The sequence below is a fragment of the Dendrobates tinctorius genome, unplaced genomic scaffold (genome assembly GCF_039654945.1).
Source record: "Dendrobates tinctorius isolate UK_male_01 unplaced genomic scaffold, ASM3965494v1 ptg000011l, whole genome shotgun sequence".
Taxonomy (NCBI): domain Eukaryota; kingdom Metazoa; phylum Chordata; class Amphibia; order Anura; family Dendrobatidae; genus Dendrobates; species Dendrobates tinctorius.
Window position 1 is genome coordinate 86,444,808 of NW_027361679.1, and position 14,882 is coordinate 86,459,689.

The following is a 14,882-nucleotide window of genomic DNA, read 5'->3' on the forward strand; positions in this document are numbered from 1 at the left end:
CTCCAATACTTTCTGGGACAGATGGAGAAAGCAATACCTCTCCACCTTCCAGCCTAGGAGGAAGTGGCAGATCGACAAGCTGAACATCAAACCCGGTGATATTGTACTCATGAAGGCCAGTCAGTCACATCGAAATGAGTGGCCTCTGGGCCTTATCACCAAGGTGTTCCCAAGCAAAGATGAGAAGGTGCGCAAGGTCGAGGTCAAAGTGTGGAAGGCTGGGGAGCGTAAACTATTCCTCAGACCAGTTGCGGAGCTAATTCTATTGCTTTCGCCTAAAGAGCCTGTGAGTGGCATTAGTTAATGGCAAGCGGGGAGTGTTCTGCCCTCTTAATAGGGCAAAGAATGTTTTATTATGTGCTGGGTTAATTATAACACCATCTAGTGGTGGCTGAATTTATAGCAGTTTCTTCAATAGCATTATAAAGCCTGTGACTTTAACAGAAGCAATGCACTATGGGATTAAAGCAGTGCTTTGTGGGAAGTAAGCAATGTATTCTGGGATGAAGGGCCATTTTGCTTCTGTGGATCTCATAGGATGCACATGTTATTTTGTCCTCCTGTGTAACCTTTGTTTTTCCTGCAACTTCTCTACTTGAGTCACTACCCGGCTTAAAGCATATCTGGTAAGCTCAATCTTTCTTACAATGCAGTGTGTGTGCAGAGAGTTTATTAGCTGCATTCAGTAGATGTAATTAGACATCTGTATTTTTTCTATGTAGATTGCATCACACTAAATGCTTCTTGTATCTGTGTTAACTGTGTGATCATCTGCCCAATACTTATGCATGTTATTTGTATTCCTTGTAGTTTTACCACGCATGTTCTATACTCTTCACAATAAACAAGTTAGACTACAGAGAACAGTCTGCTTATTTTGGAAGACAGAGCTGTGGTTTATACTGTATGCTGGATTGCACATTGTGTCAGCGTGCCTGAAGGCAGAATAATTACAGCCACATTAATCTTCACAATCTTCAAAAACAAAAATCATGGACTCTGGGAAAAAAAGCTCTTGATTTTGCAGACAGGTCTAAGAATTTACAAATGGTTGGCAACCCTGATCTATGTATGGTATCTCAATACAACATAACTCTTTTGTACCCAGGTTACAAAGGGTACATGTTTTTATTACTCTTTTGTAATAAAAACATGTAAAAGGCAGCGCCCCCAGGGCAAGGTGTGGGGGATCACTCGGTACCGGGCCAGTGTCTTACAGGGAAAGTGTTGCGGTGGCGGTGACCCAGTCCATGGCCCTGGGTGTCCATGTAAAATAGGTGGAATGGAATAAAGTTTATAGGTAGATAATTTGTGACGCCACCTGTGGTACTCGGCAATGAAGGTGTTAAGCCGACGCTGCGGTGCAGATCCTCTGGGACAGATGGTGGGGCGCAGCAAAGATGCAATAGCTCTCCACAGGTAGAGCTGTAGTCCCAGGGCAGTAGTAATAAGTGTTGAGGTAGATGGTGTAGTGTTAGGCACAGAGATGTATCAGTGCTGAGTAGGTTGCGCAGGAAGAAGGCAAAAACACAGCTGAATGCAGTTCCAATTCTTTTACTCACGTTTCTGGCACAGACAGGTGCCTGCTTCAATGCTGCAGCTTCCAGGTCAGGGACTCAGCCAACTTCTAGGCAGATGGAATTAACCCTTCCAGCACTCCCTTTCGTGTGCCTGTTCTGAACGTCTCCTTTCTAGCGCTAATCTGAAGTACTTGTAGTTCTGAATTACACCCAAGTGCCTCCTTCCTGATGTTACTTATAACTCCACTCATATGACGGGCAGCCGTAGCCTGCTTCGGGGACGCCATACAATCATTTCCCGGCTCACACACGTTGCCACTGTGTCTTCGAGTCTTGGGTGGGAATAAAGCGGTCACAACTTCTATTCCTCCGATTTCTGCTGTAGGATCATTAGTATCACACACAGCCTCGGATACCGGTGCCTGACCTTGGCGCATTAAACTTAGGAAAGGACTCTGCACTAGCCCTAGTCCCCAGTCTCTCTCCTCCTCACGTTCCGTTCTTATCTATCTTCCTTCTGAACAACTGATCCTCCCATCTTCCTCTTTCCTTGCCAACAGCTCCAGCTCACAGGGAGCTGCTGCAAACACCTCCTCCCTCCATCCCCCTCCGGGGATTCTCTGACTAATTTCCTGTCCGCTTTCCCCTCTAGTGTTTCTAAGCTCCACTCACCACCCAGCACCCTTCATGAACCAAAGGAGCTGCCATAAAGGGTGCTCTGCTGTTCCAAGGTGTCTGTGCTGGATGTAGGTGCTGGAGTCTGGTCAGGTGTTACCATCTTACCTGGGTAGTGGGATACTACACCTCAGGAGGAGGTGCAGTACCTCTGTGGCGACTGAACCCTCGGGGGCTCCACATAAACACATAAAAATTGCACTTAATTGCTTTTTGCAATGCAGAAGTGATCAAATTGACAAATTCATTTGAAATGAAAATAAATTAAAAACATGCAAAAGGCAGAACGTTAAAGCAATAATTATGCCTTACTTAAATTTGATTGTGATATGCATCAAGATATACCCAAAGAAATGCAAAAATAAACATTGGTAAATCAATTATATTGTTAACTATTTTATCATCATCATTATTCATAATTGTTACATTTTATTTATGTATAGCTATTATATTATTTCAGTAGTAAACATTTTTTTAGATCAGTCCAAAACATGAAAATGTAATTTTTTAAATTTCTTGCAGGTTACTAATATTGCTTTCCTTCTTGTTGGGCCCCTTATGATGTATCTCTTACATCCATACGCCTGCCAGCGAAGCTTGACTGTCCATCTAGTCTGGATCATGTTCATCATGATTGGTTTGTACAAATACATATTCTTACTTACTTTTTTTATCACACAATATTCTAATTTCTAATTAGCTAATTTGTTTTAAAGTGCTCACTGTCCTAATAACTATATCTTGTTTCATAAAAGGGTATGGGACCTTGTATCAAAGGGCCCATACCTATATCCTATTATAGTTCCACCATTGATTTACTGACTGGTGCATTTGAAAATTTGCTTCTGAGCCTCCCCAACATGTTTCACCAGCTAAATTGGCGCCATCAGGGGATTGTGTGCTTTAAAAGACGTGAGTCTAATCAGTAGTGTGTTAGTGCCCATAAAGATATACTGAGCAGTGCGGTTTTTAATAATGTTCCTTTAATAATATTGTTAAAAGTTAAATTTTATGGTCTTCAGTTAGGGATTATTTGCCTTTTGGCAATCTGTGATTTAGTTTTTGCCTTTGAAGTGAGCTTGCATGCCGAGTTCACATCTTTCTCGCACATGATGACTAATCTAATCAGTCATCATGTGCATTTAACAGCTGCGGGTGGAGCGGTGCTCTGCCTGTGGCTGTTAACCAGTTAAATCCCACTGTCAATTACTTATAGCGGGATTTACAGGTGACGGACGAAAGCGCATCATTCATCCCTCCCATTGGTGCCCGTCATGTTATCACAGGGTGCCGGTGGGTTGTCATGACAGCTGGCGGAACCCCATGTCTGCTGAAGAACCTCATGCCTATCATTACGATACTCCTGTGAACACCGGCTCGTGGCTGGCAGTCATAGGAGATATTGATTTCTGCTGTGTGTAACAGTGCTGAATCCTTGTTATGTATAGCACAAGCGAACAAATGATCGCAGCTTCAAGTCTCCAAAGAAGACTATGAGATAAAGTTAAAAAAAGCTTTTAAAAATTAAAAACACACAACTATTCAAACCACCACCTTTTTACCCATTAAAAACGAAACAATTGAAAAACCTACACATGTTTGATATCTCCGTACTCGTACTGACGTGGGGAATCATATTGCCTTTTCAGTTTTACCATCCAGTGAACATGGTAAATAAAAAACCCAAAAAACAATTGTGGAACTGCACTTTTTTTTTGCAATTTTAATGCACTTGAATATTTTTCCCACTCATCACATGATAAAATGGATGGTGTCAATCAAAAGTACAACTCATCCTGCAAAAAAAACAAATCCTCATACAGCTTTGGGGATGGAAAAATAAAAAAGTTATGGCTCTTAGAATAAGATGAGGAATAAATAAAAGCATAAAAATGGCAAATCACAAGGTCATGAAGGGGTTAAAGTGGACTTTTCACTAACGTTTTCTTGTTGCATTGGACACTGGATGTAATTGTGGCTGCAGAGCAGAATAACTTTTTTTATCATTTCTCTGTTGGGGAGGTATTTGGCACCTAATGAGTAAACTTTTTTAAATTCTAAGAAGGTTTGATCAGATAGTTTTCACTGGGGATGTGTTCTTCTCCCTCTATGATGCAGACCAATCATAAACAGGCAGGAAAACTTAAAGGAAAGAAGAAGCCACCCTCACCATAGCTCAGAGAATATTTCTCAGTGAGTGAGATGTAATGATACAGTCCTGATCTTTTGGTCTACCCTTCTGCATGAATTGGTGTGGGGGAAGAGGCAGTGCAGCTGAGTTCAACTGTGTAACATTACAAACCCTACAAAGTTAGCTAAATAAATGCCAAATAAATTAAGTGACAATATCTCCGCAATAAAGAGGCAAAATTAAAAAGGAAGAAGAAAGCATTTTATTCCGCTCTGCAGTCACTATTACATCCTGTGTCCAGTTTAACATAAAAAAATTTGGTAAAAGCTCCTCTCTAAAGTGTTTTTCTACTATTTGCTTTTCAGGAGCGCACTACTTCTCTGTCACCCCAGATTCCTGATTGCTAGGGGCAGTGTGCTTCTGAAAATTGACAGTTCAAATCAGAATGGTCATGCTGATGGCTCAAACTGAGCACTCTGCCAGGCTATTAGCAGAAACATCTTTGCCTCTGCAGCATGGGAGAAGCCCAGAGGGACTGAAGATGGTAGGACCCAATTATGTGACCAGTTTCAGGGTGGCACAAGCAGGCTGAAAAGCATAGAGCCTCCTCATGCTGCACGCTCCTTACATGGTGACCAATACCTAAGCAACGAGCGGTAGACCATAAAATTAAGTATCCTTCCATTTTAAGGGGATGAAGAGGATTTTTAACAGTAGGTTACTTGCAAAGTTGCTTGTTTTTACAAGCACTTTCCAGTTTTAAACATTATAGGACTTGAGACAACCTCTTTAATGTTGTACCACTAGATAACTTTATAATATTGCTTAAATAATAGGTCTATTCTCCATGTATTACCACATGACGTTGAGCTTCTTTGGACAGTTACTGGATGAGATCTCTATCTTGTGGGTTATTTGTCTTGGCTATTCTATCTGGCTTCCCCAGTCTTACTTTCCAAGGTTCATCAAAGGCAGGTAATATTGTGCTACTCTACTTTATTAATGCCTAATATATTCTCAGTGATTAGTTGTTTGTGATAAAATAATTTATAGCTGCTATAGATGGTAATCACTAGTTTTAGTTGTAGAGCTCCAACCATTACAAAGACATATTAATATGCAAATTGCCTCTTCAGAGGCAAAGATATATTAAGACATCACAACAATATTGGAACTATTTAGAATAATAAAAAAGGTATCCAATGACAGAAAGTCTCCCATATATGACATTATTCATAATAATTACATATAAGTTTGTTTAAATGTTGTAGCAATTTATTTCTATTTTTAAATGTCTATGGGAGGTGGCCATATCTTTTACGTGTCTGTTAGGACAGTAGAACAGGGACTGTGTGCTGAACAGCAGCTTAAAGAAGTACTCCTATCAAAATTTTGAAGCCTTTTGATATATTGCAGTCATCATATTATATAACACAATTGCTCAGTTTGCCTTCCTACCCAGGTAATTCTTCTCTTTTCCAGTAGGTCTATGACATTACATGATTAAAAACTGACTAGCTGAATCATTCTAAGCTCTATGTAGAAACAGGAAGTCTCTTTTCCTTCCATGAGTCATCACTGCAAAAGTCTCTGGCAGGGGTGAGAAGCAGAGCAGCTAGGTCAGGAGATGAAGAGGGAGATGACTCATTCAGGGACAAGAGACTTCCTGTTTCTACACAGAATAGGGAAAAGAGAAGAATTAACTGGGTTGAACGTCAAAATGCGCAATTGTAAGTACATAATTGATATGAGGATTGCAATATATTAAATGGATAAAAACTTTGATGAGAGGAGTGCTCCATTAAGTGACTGACAGAGAAATGTATTAGGCTATGTTCACAACATGTTTTAGCCTCTCGTCAGAGTCTCCGTCAAGACTGACATCTGAAGTCCTGAAAAATGGATTTTGGACTTTTGCTTTGACAGGGCCATTCACTGTAATGATGCAGAGTGAGTCATTGTCTGCTTTGTTACATATCATTTTTGGTAATTTCATCCTACTTGAGATGGGCACCAAAATGTAATTGACTGCATTTTGGAGCTGCTTCAAATAGACAAAAAATAGACAAAATGATGTCTAAAAGAGGACAAAGTAACTGTATCTGCATTATTAAAGTCAGTGCAAACATCCATATCCTGTTTTTCTGGGCATTCAACAAAGTCTCTGGCAAGTGGATAAAACGTGATGTGAACCCCCCTTAGATCAATAGATTCTTCAGAAAGTGCTAAAGTATTATCTCCTTTCCTAGAGACCAGGGAGAACATATGTAGGACTTCAGCAGTACAATAAAGCTACCGATAAATCTCTCTTCTTTGAATGAGATGACGCTGCTGATCCTACACAGCAAAGTTTAATTAGGTGCTACATAACACAGAAAATGTTCCAGTTTCAATCATTATTTAGTCAAATAAAATTAAAGAAAAATGTAATTTTCTCAGGATACATTCTTTGGTTTTGTCCTGAATGGGATTATGACATACAATAAATGCTGTTAAACATCCAGTTTTATTCACTGTCTACAATTTTATGAGATAATATTTTCATGTGAATAACATTTCTTGTATTATGTATGTAGGAGCGAATTTGGTGCTGCCATCTTTGTTGTTGCCATCGTTAGCACACTGATGTCACTTGTAAAGCCTACAATCAATGCTTATGTCTTGAACAGTATAACTTTTCATATACTGTATCTACTGGTAAAAGAAATAAGAAAGTAAGTATTGTAGAGGCCATCCCAAAAATTTGCCCAAAACATAACTGTGTTTTGTGGAGACCAAGAATTGAGCATTTTCCCATTTACCTGACTGTTATGTCCACGTTCCATACAACATTTCTCCAGTATTCAGGAATGTGTAGACCAAATGTACAAACAATACAATGTAGATGCCTTTCATAAATACTGACTTAAAGACAATCTCCTGCATCATCCACCTGGCCGAGCAAAACCCACACCTGCGCAGAGAAACTGCCGGCTCACACCTGTGCACTATGCTCTGCCCTACTTTGGGCAAAGCCGAAAATATCAGTGCGCATACGCATAGCAGTGGTGGCAAAATAGTGCCGGTACATGAGCTGTAAAGACGTGTGCTGGTGAATGCACACTCATGCTTTTGGCTCTGCTTGCAGTAGGGCTGAGCATAGTGCGCAGGCGGGAACCAGCAATTGCTCTGTTCAGGCGTGAGATTTTGCTCGGCCATGTGGATGACCCTGGAGGTGTCATCCATGTCAATCAAAGCAGGAGGACGGCATGCAGCACGCGGGAGGAGGGATAGAGAGCCCAGAATATATGCCCCTTGGACCCGATTACACAGGATTAACACTCGTACAGTGCGGGAGAACTTTAAAAGGTTTTCAGGAGGTGTAGAGGGGGAGTCGGGGGTTATATAACAATTTATGGAATGCATCACAGGTGATGAATAAGGTGATAGTTTTAGTAGACACATGACAAAACTGGTGACAGGTTCCCTTTAAGTATATGACCAAGTTTTCTATGACAAATAAAACATGAAAAGCCTAAGAGATGGACACCATATACAGTCCCAATTTACTAGCCTAATTTAGAGTAATTATAATTTAATAATGCAATTCTTGACCATCTCATCAAGTATATTAACAATGAAATTTGTCCAAATTATTCTCTTGATATTTCATCCTCAGGTGCAGTGATCGTGAAATTATTAATCTGACCTTCGTGTCATTTTGTCTGTGGCTAGTGGCTATTTCCTGTTGGCTCAGTGATCGCCTTTTCTGTAATTTCTGGAAAAGGATTAACTTCTGCTACTTGCACAGCTTCTGGTAAGAACTGATCTGGTTTTCTGCACTCATGTAATAAAAAAAGAATAATTTCCACAATTGGATGTGATTAAATAAAATGTCCCTGTGCTGAGATAATCTTATAAATGTGCCCCTGCTGTGTACTGTGTAATGGCCGTGTCTGACCGTACAGGAACATGGTCTGATCATACCACAGCTCCTGGACCGGAGGGGAAGCATAAGAGAGTATACAGACATTATAGCAGGTGATCACAGCTGATTCTTTCTTTGAGGTAAAATATTGCTTAAAACCAGGCAGAGAAATGTTTTACCTCCCTAATAGAAACTGCTGTGATCCCGTGCTGTAATGTCTGAATATTAACTTTTGCTTCCTCCCCTGCCCATGTTCCTGTACAGTCAGACACAGCCATTACACAGTACACAGCAGGGGCACATTTCTAAGATTATCTCAGCACAGGAAAAAAAATTTAAACACATCCAATTGTGGAACTTATTATTATTCCAAGATCTATTGATTAATAAAATAAAATCTTTTGCTTGTGGGAAAACTCTTTTAAACATTGGCTTGCAGTCTAATGTGTATAAGCTCTTCCCAACTCTCCCAAAAAATGCAACAGACAGCGTTAAAATTTCATAAGAACCCCAATATGTTATCAGTAAAAAACACAGCTCAGCATGCAAAAAACAAGTCCTCAGACAGGTCCATGGGCATAATAAAAATTACCAGTCTCAGAAACTGGCAACACAAAAAAAATATTTTGTACACTTTTTTTTTATAACCACTCCTCAACATTAACGTTTCAACAACAAGAAGAAAAAGTCGTACAATTATGGAAATCAGAGGATCGATAGTCATGGTAATAGAATTCAAATGCTGAAAAATTTAAATTTCAAAGCGAAATACATGTGCTTGGCAAATTATCATTGAGGTTATTAATGGTTGTCTGAGGAATGTTCTGCCACACTGAATTTATTTTATTTAACTCACTAAGGCTAGTTTCACACTAGCGTTTTGGAGCGCAGCGACGGCCTGCGCACGGCCGCCGCTAAGCCCCGCCCCTGCCGCGCCCCCGCCGGTAGCTCCGCCCACCGGCGCATGACGCTGCATGCGCCCTGCGTCCCCTATCTTTATCACAGGGGGCACAGGCCGTGCGCAGTATGCATTTGGCGGCGCATGCGTCCTTTTGACGGTGCGCCGACCTGCGCCAAACGCAACCTGCTGCATTTTGGTTGCGTCGGCGCACCGTCAAAAAGGCGCATGCGCCGCCAAACGCATACTGCGCACGGCCTGCGCCCCCTGTGATAAAGATAGGGGACGCAGGGCGCATGCAGCGTCATGCGCCGGTGGGCGGAGCTACCGGCGGGGCGCGGCAGGGGGCGGGGCTTAGCGGCGGCCGTGCGCAGGCCGTCGCTGCGCTCCAAAACGCTAGTGTGAAACTAGCCTTACATAGTGCCATCATATTCCACAGCGCTTTGCAGACATTATCATCCCTGTCCCCGCTGGGGCTCACAATCTAGGTTCCCTATCAGTATGTCCTTTGAGTGTGGGAGGAAGCTGGAGGAAACCCACACAAACATGGGGAGAACATACAAACTCCTTGCAGATGTTGTCCTTGGTGGGACTTGAACCCAGTACCCCAGCACTGCAAGGCTGCAGTTGTAACCACTGAGCCACTGTGCACTTTGGCACACAAATCATCAAGATCTGCCGCTGGCAACTCCTTTTACAATGATGTCCCAAAAATGTACTCGGTGGAAGATGAGCCCAGAGATGCTGTAGGCCTTGGTAGCACATTTCTGCCACGCAGACTGCTTACAGAGAATTTACCACTACCTAATTAATGTAATCTCGAGTTGTTAATGTATCTGGAAAGAAGACTAGAGGGGTCTAGCTATCATTCATTATGTCACATCATAATCCTGGGAGCATAACCACTCTTTCATAATTTGCATATTAGCAACATGTCTATCAATCCTGTGATTTTCAAAATTCCATTACTTTTCTTCTTGTTGTAATTTCAATGTTGAGAAGAGTATAAAAGGATATTACAGATTAAGGAGAAGACAGATAGCAAAATAATTCTTGTGAGGATTGCATGGTAAACCTCGTACTGGCTGTCTGCTCTCCTGACCTGAGCATGACAGCTGCATAGGAATACATCACACTGTCATGCTCGGGTCAGGAGAAGTGCCAGGACAGTCCGGGCAGTGAGAGGTGATTCTCGCAGGAGTTATACGGCAATCTGTCCCTGTCCTTAAAATTAAATCTAAATATAGCATAGCGTGGCACTACTGTGAAGATGCTCAAGTAGGTTTCCAAACCGATGTGTATTATAATAAAACTTGGCGCTCAACTCAAGAGAAATCCTTGTGGAAATTTTTATTGCAGTCTGTATAACATGCAAAGATAAAATTTCCCTTGTATATGTATGTGCTCCATCTAACATATATCTCCATTATCACAGGCCTTTTTTCTACACAACATCATCCTTGTACTTTACCCCCTTCTTAAGCAGTCGGGTAGATACCTTCCCATATGTCCCATGATCCCAATCCTGTTCTTTTCCTATAATATTTAGTTTTTGCAAGTATAGCTAATGCATTTAAAGAGACAATTTTATTTCAGTTTCTTTTCCTCATTTCTTTTTGGACCTTATATGATATACGTGTTTTGTTTGATTTTTGTTCTGTTCTTTTGTGATATAGAAGACTGACGAAGGTCTATGTGTGACCAAAATGTCTTTACATGTTATACAGACTGCAATAAAAATTTCCACATTGCTTTCTCTTGAGTTGAGTGCCAAGTTTTATTATAATACTTAAAATTATATCAGTCTAACCCTTGTTTCCCTATAGCAAAATTATTGAGTTAAAGTCTAGTCTGCCATATACACTTTAGATGCCATTAAATCTGGTTATACAGTGGGTACAGAAAGTATTCAGACCCTTTTAAATTTTTCACTCTTTGTTTCATTACAGCCATTTGGTAAATTCAAAAAAGTTCATTTTTTTCTCTCATTAATGTACATTCTGCACCCCATCTTGACTAAAAAAAAAAAAAAAAATTAGAAATTTTTGCAAATTTATTAAAAAAGAAAACCTGAAATATCACATGGTCATAAGTATTCAGACCCTTTGCTCAGACACTCATATTTAAGTCACATGCAGTCCATTTCCTTGCGATCCTCCTTGAGATGGTTCTACTCCTTCATTGGAGTCCAGCTGTGTTTAATTAAACTGATAGGACTTGATTTGGAAAGGTACACACCTGTGTACATTAATGAGAAAAAAATGAACTTTTTTGAATTTATCAAATGGCTGCAATGAAACAAAGAGTGAAAAATTTAAAGGGGGTCTGAATACTTTCTGTACCCACTGTATGTCTCATTCGCATTGGTAGCCTCAATGAATTTTGTAGAAGCTGCTGAACATTCATGAAGTTGTGAAGGTTGTAATTCTCATACCAATGTGTAAATTCTATTGTTTGCTTCACATAGATTTTGAAATCCATAGCCATTGTGCTTTTTCCCTCTTAGGCACATCTTCATTTGTCTTGCTGTTGCCCACATCAATACCGTGTTTGCCTACTTCGATGCTCAATACGAGATTCCTGAGTGCACTCTGCAGCTTCAGTACTGGCCATTCAAGTCAAAAAGATTTGGCCTTCCTTACTTAGTCATCTCCCAGACAAAGGTTTCTAAGAAGAATTGCTAGTCTTTTTTTAATGATGGACTTAGGAGTAATTTGCAACACTAATGAAGTCCAGATGGCCCGCCATGGTTGCAGCTATTGATTTACCATTTTTTTTGTACATTGCCTTCATGGATTGACTTTTTTTTTAGTTCTTTATGAGCCTTTGCATCTTTGACATGCCAAAACATACCTTGGGAACAAGGCTCATGTTTACAGGCCAATAATAAGACTTATTTACCAAGCCATGCATATGACTAGAACCAAGTGTTTACAATGCCTGGAAGCAAAAGCACGTCAGTTATGTGTATTGCTAAGATGCAAGTGGGAGAGAACATTTTTTTACTATTAGGGTATTTTCGCATGTACAGTTTTTTTGTGTTACTGCAGACAACCATTGTCGTACTCCAACAAATAACTCAGGTATTCGAATGCTGAATGTCAATGTGTTGAGATTTTTTTGCAATATCAAAGAATGACAACAAGGACTTCAGACAAATGCACTTTGAAGTGGAACATCTGTAATATAAGGACATTTTCACATTCCTCCTGGATTAACCTGAAAAAAAGGGCTAAAAAACTCTGCAAACAATGAATATAATACACAGAAATGTAAAAATGCACATGCTGTACGTATGTTCTGTCTTTTGTAACTTATTTGAACTGTTTTAGGCTTTCATAGCTGGGAAGCAATTAAATAAATTAGTATGTTCATTCTTTGGGCAGTTCATTCATCCTCATTTTTCACAGTCTTCTACTAGGCATTGCTCCTACTGGCCAGTTTCCTACTCCACACTGATGAGGGGCAATACCCTGAAACAGCTGTCTGTGGATACCATGTTTTGGTATAGGTGGTTTCCTTCATTGGAGACTGCCCTTCCCGTGGTTGTTCCTTCCCGGGGAAAGACCTGGCTAGTCATTGCTTGCGTTGAGAAACATGTGATGATGTCTCCGCAGCTTGTGTTTTGCATGTTTTTACATATTTCCCATAAGGGATGGGGGCATTGCTCTAGAATCACTGCGTTGAGAAACATGTAATGGTGTCTCCGCAGTGTTGGATGTTGATCTCCATGAGTTCATTCATCCTCATTTTTCACATTCTTTGGGCAGTGTCTACTTGGAATCCCCTTGCTATTCAAAGTTTACATTTCCCAAAAAAGATGCTGGCAGTGGCAACGCTGCAAAATGTCGGGAAAATCGCCACTAAATACGCTTTAGGTAAATACTGCCACTGTATTTTCGCTTTGGAAAAATAACCTTATAAGTTAAGATACAGTAACTTGAAAAAGTAATTATAACGTGTGAACTTTTTCAATTTTTTTCACATTACACCTACAAACTTAAATGTATTTTTATTGGGATTTTATATGTGTACCAACACAAAGTATCAAGTATTTCTGAAGGGTAAAGGAAATGATAAATGGTTTTCTAATTATTTTGAAAATATAAATCTGAAAATTGTTATGTTCATTTGTATTCTGCCCTGTGTAGTCTGATACCCCTAAATAAAATCCTGAGCAACCAATTGCCTCCAGAAGTCACAAATGGAGTCCACTGGTTTGTAATTTATTCTCAGCATAACTACAGCTGTTCTGCGAAGGCCTCAGAGGTTTGTTTGAGAACAAATTATCAAAACACCAGGCAGGTCAGAAATAAAGCTGTGGACAAGAGTAAAGTAGGGGTGATTATGAAAAATAGCCCAAGCTCTGAACATCTCACCGAGCACTGATCAATCCATCATCCAAAAATGAAAGGAGCATGGCTCAACTGCAAACCCACAAGACAGGACCATCCACCTAAACCTGAAGAGTGGCAAGAAGAAAATAATTTTTAAAAGCAAGCCATATGAAGTCCTGTTTGCAGTTTGCAAAAGCCCATGTAGGGGACACTAGCATGTGAAAAAAATAGCCCCTGTCAGAGGAGATCAATGTAGAACTTTTTGGGCTAAATGCAAAAAGCTGTGTGTGGCAATAAACTACCACTGTACATCCCCCTGACACCATCCCTACCATCAAGCATAGTGGTAACAGCATCCTGCTGTGGGGATGCTTTTTTTTTCAGCAGGTACAGAGAAGCTGGTCAAAGTTGATGAAAAGGTGGATGGAGCTAAATACAGGACAATCTCGGAAGAAAAATTGCAAGAGACTGTAAAAGGCTTGAGGATAACAGGTTCACCTTCCAGCAAGACAACAACCCTAAACATAGTACCAGAGCTAGAATGGAATGATTTAGATCAAAGCATATTCATGTGATTGAATGGCCCAGTTACAGTCCAGATCTAAACCCCAATGAGAATCTGTGGCAAGACTTGAAAATTGCTGTTCACAGATGCTCTCCATCTAGCTAGAGCTAGTTTGCAAAGAAGAATGGGCCAACATTTCAGCCTCTAGATGTGGGAAGATGGTAGAGACAAACCCCAAAGTAAGCAGTAGCAATTGAAGTAAAAGATGGTCCTATAAAATATTGACTCACGGGAACTGAGTACAAATGCATGTCACAATTTTCGAATTTTGCTACTCTGTGTTGGTATATCACAAAATCTAAATAACAATTTTTTAAGTTTCTGGGAGTAACATAAAAAAATGTGGAAAAGTTAACAGGGTATGAATACTTTTTCAAATTTCAAAAACTGACCGTCACATCCAAGCATAAGCATAGGTGCTTAACCTAGAGTCACCAACTCATATACATTCAAGCAAAAAAGGAAGCACACTGTAGCGCCAAACCATGCAAACATGAAAAATGAATAATGAATTGCATTACTGCATTAGAAGTATGAAAAATTGAGAAAGTTTAGCGCATAAAATGGCCAAGTAATGTGTACCTGGAAGCCACGTTAAGGCATTTCTCATTTTCCAGGTCCCTATTCTATGCCAATCCTCACTAAGACTGTAGTCTCCATCTGAATGGGAACCTATGAAAAATCCTCTGTTAGGACTGAAGTCTATATCTCTGTGGAGTTTAAATGGCCCTGGTTTGATTAAAAACGCCTGCAGCTAACAGGTGTAGTGCTCAGTCAGAAGGTAAATGAATACAAATTTCAAAAACTGACCGTCACATCCAAGCATAAGCATAGTGTGAACAGGTGCTT

The 14,882-nt window shown here is 40.2% G+C and overlaps 1 protein-coding gene across 1 annotated transcript in view; it reads left to right on the forward strand.

The window, feature by feature from the left end:
- Positions 1–12,510, forward strand: part of ACER1 (alkaline ceramidase 1) — a 58,195-nt gene extending 45,685 nt beyond the window's left edge. The window contains exons 3-7 of the mRNA XM_073544237.1: positions 2,718–2,832; positions 5,163–5,301; positions 6,903–7,040; positions 7,985–8,122; positions 11,638–12,510. Of these exons, the coding sequence (XP_073400338.1) occupies positions 2,718–2,832; positions 5,163–5,301; positions 6,903–7,040; positions 7,985–8,122; positions 11,638–11,815 (708 nt within the window). The 3' untranslated portion in view covers positions 11,816–12,510. The remainder of the gene's footprint in view (positions 1–2,717; positions 2,833–5,162; positions 5,302–6,902; positions 7,041–7,984; positions 8,123–11,637) is intronic.
- The last annotated feature ends 2,372 nt before the right edge of the window (positions 12,511–14,882 follow it).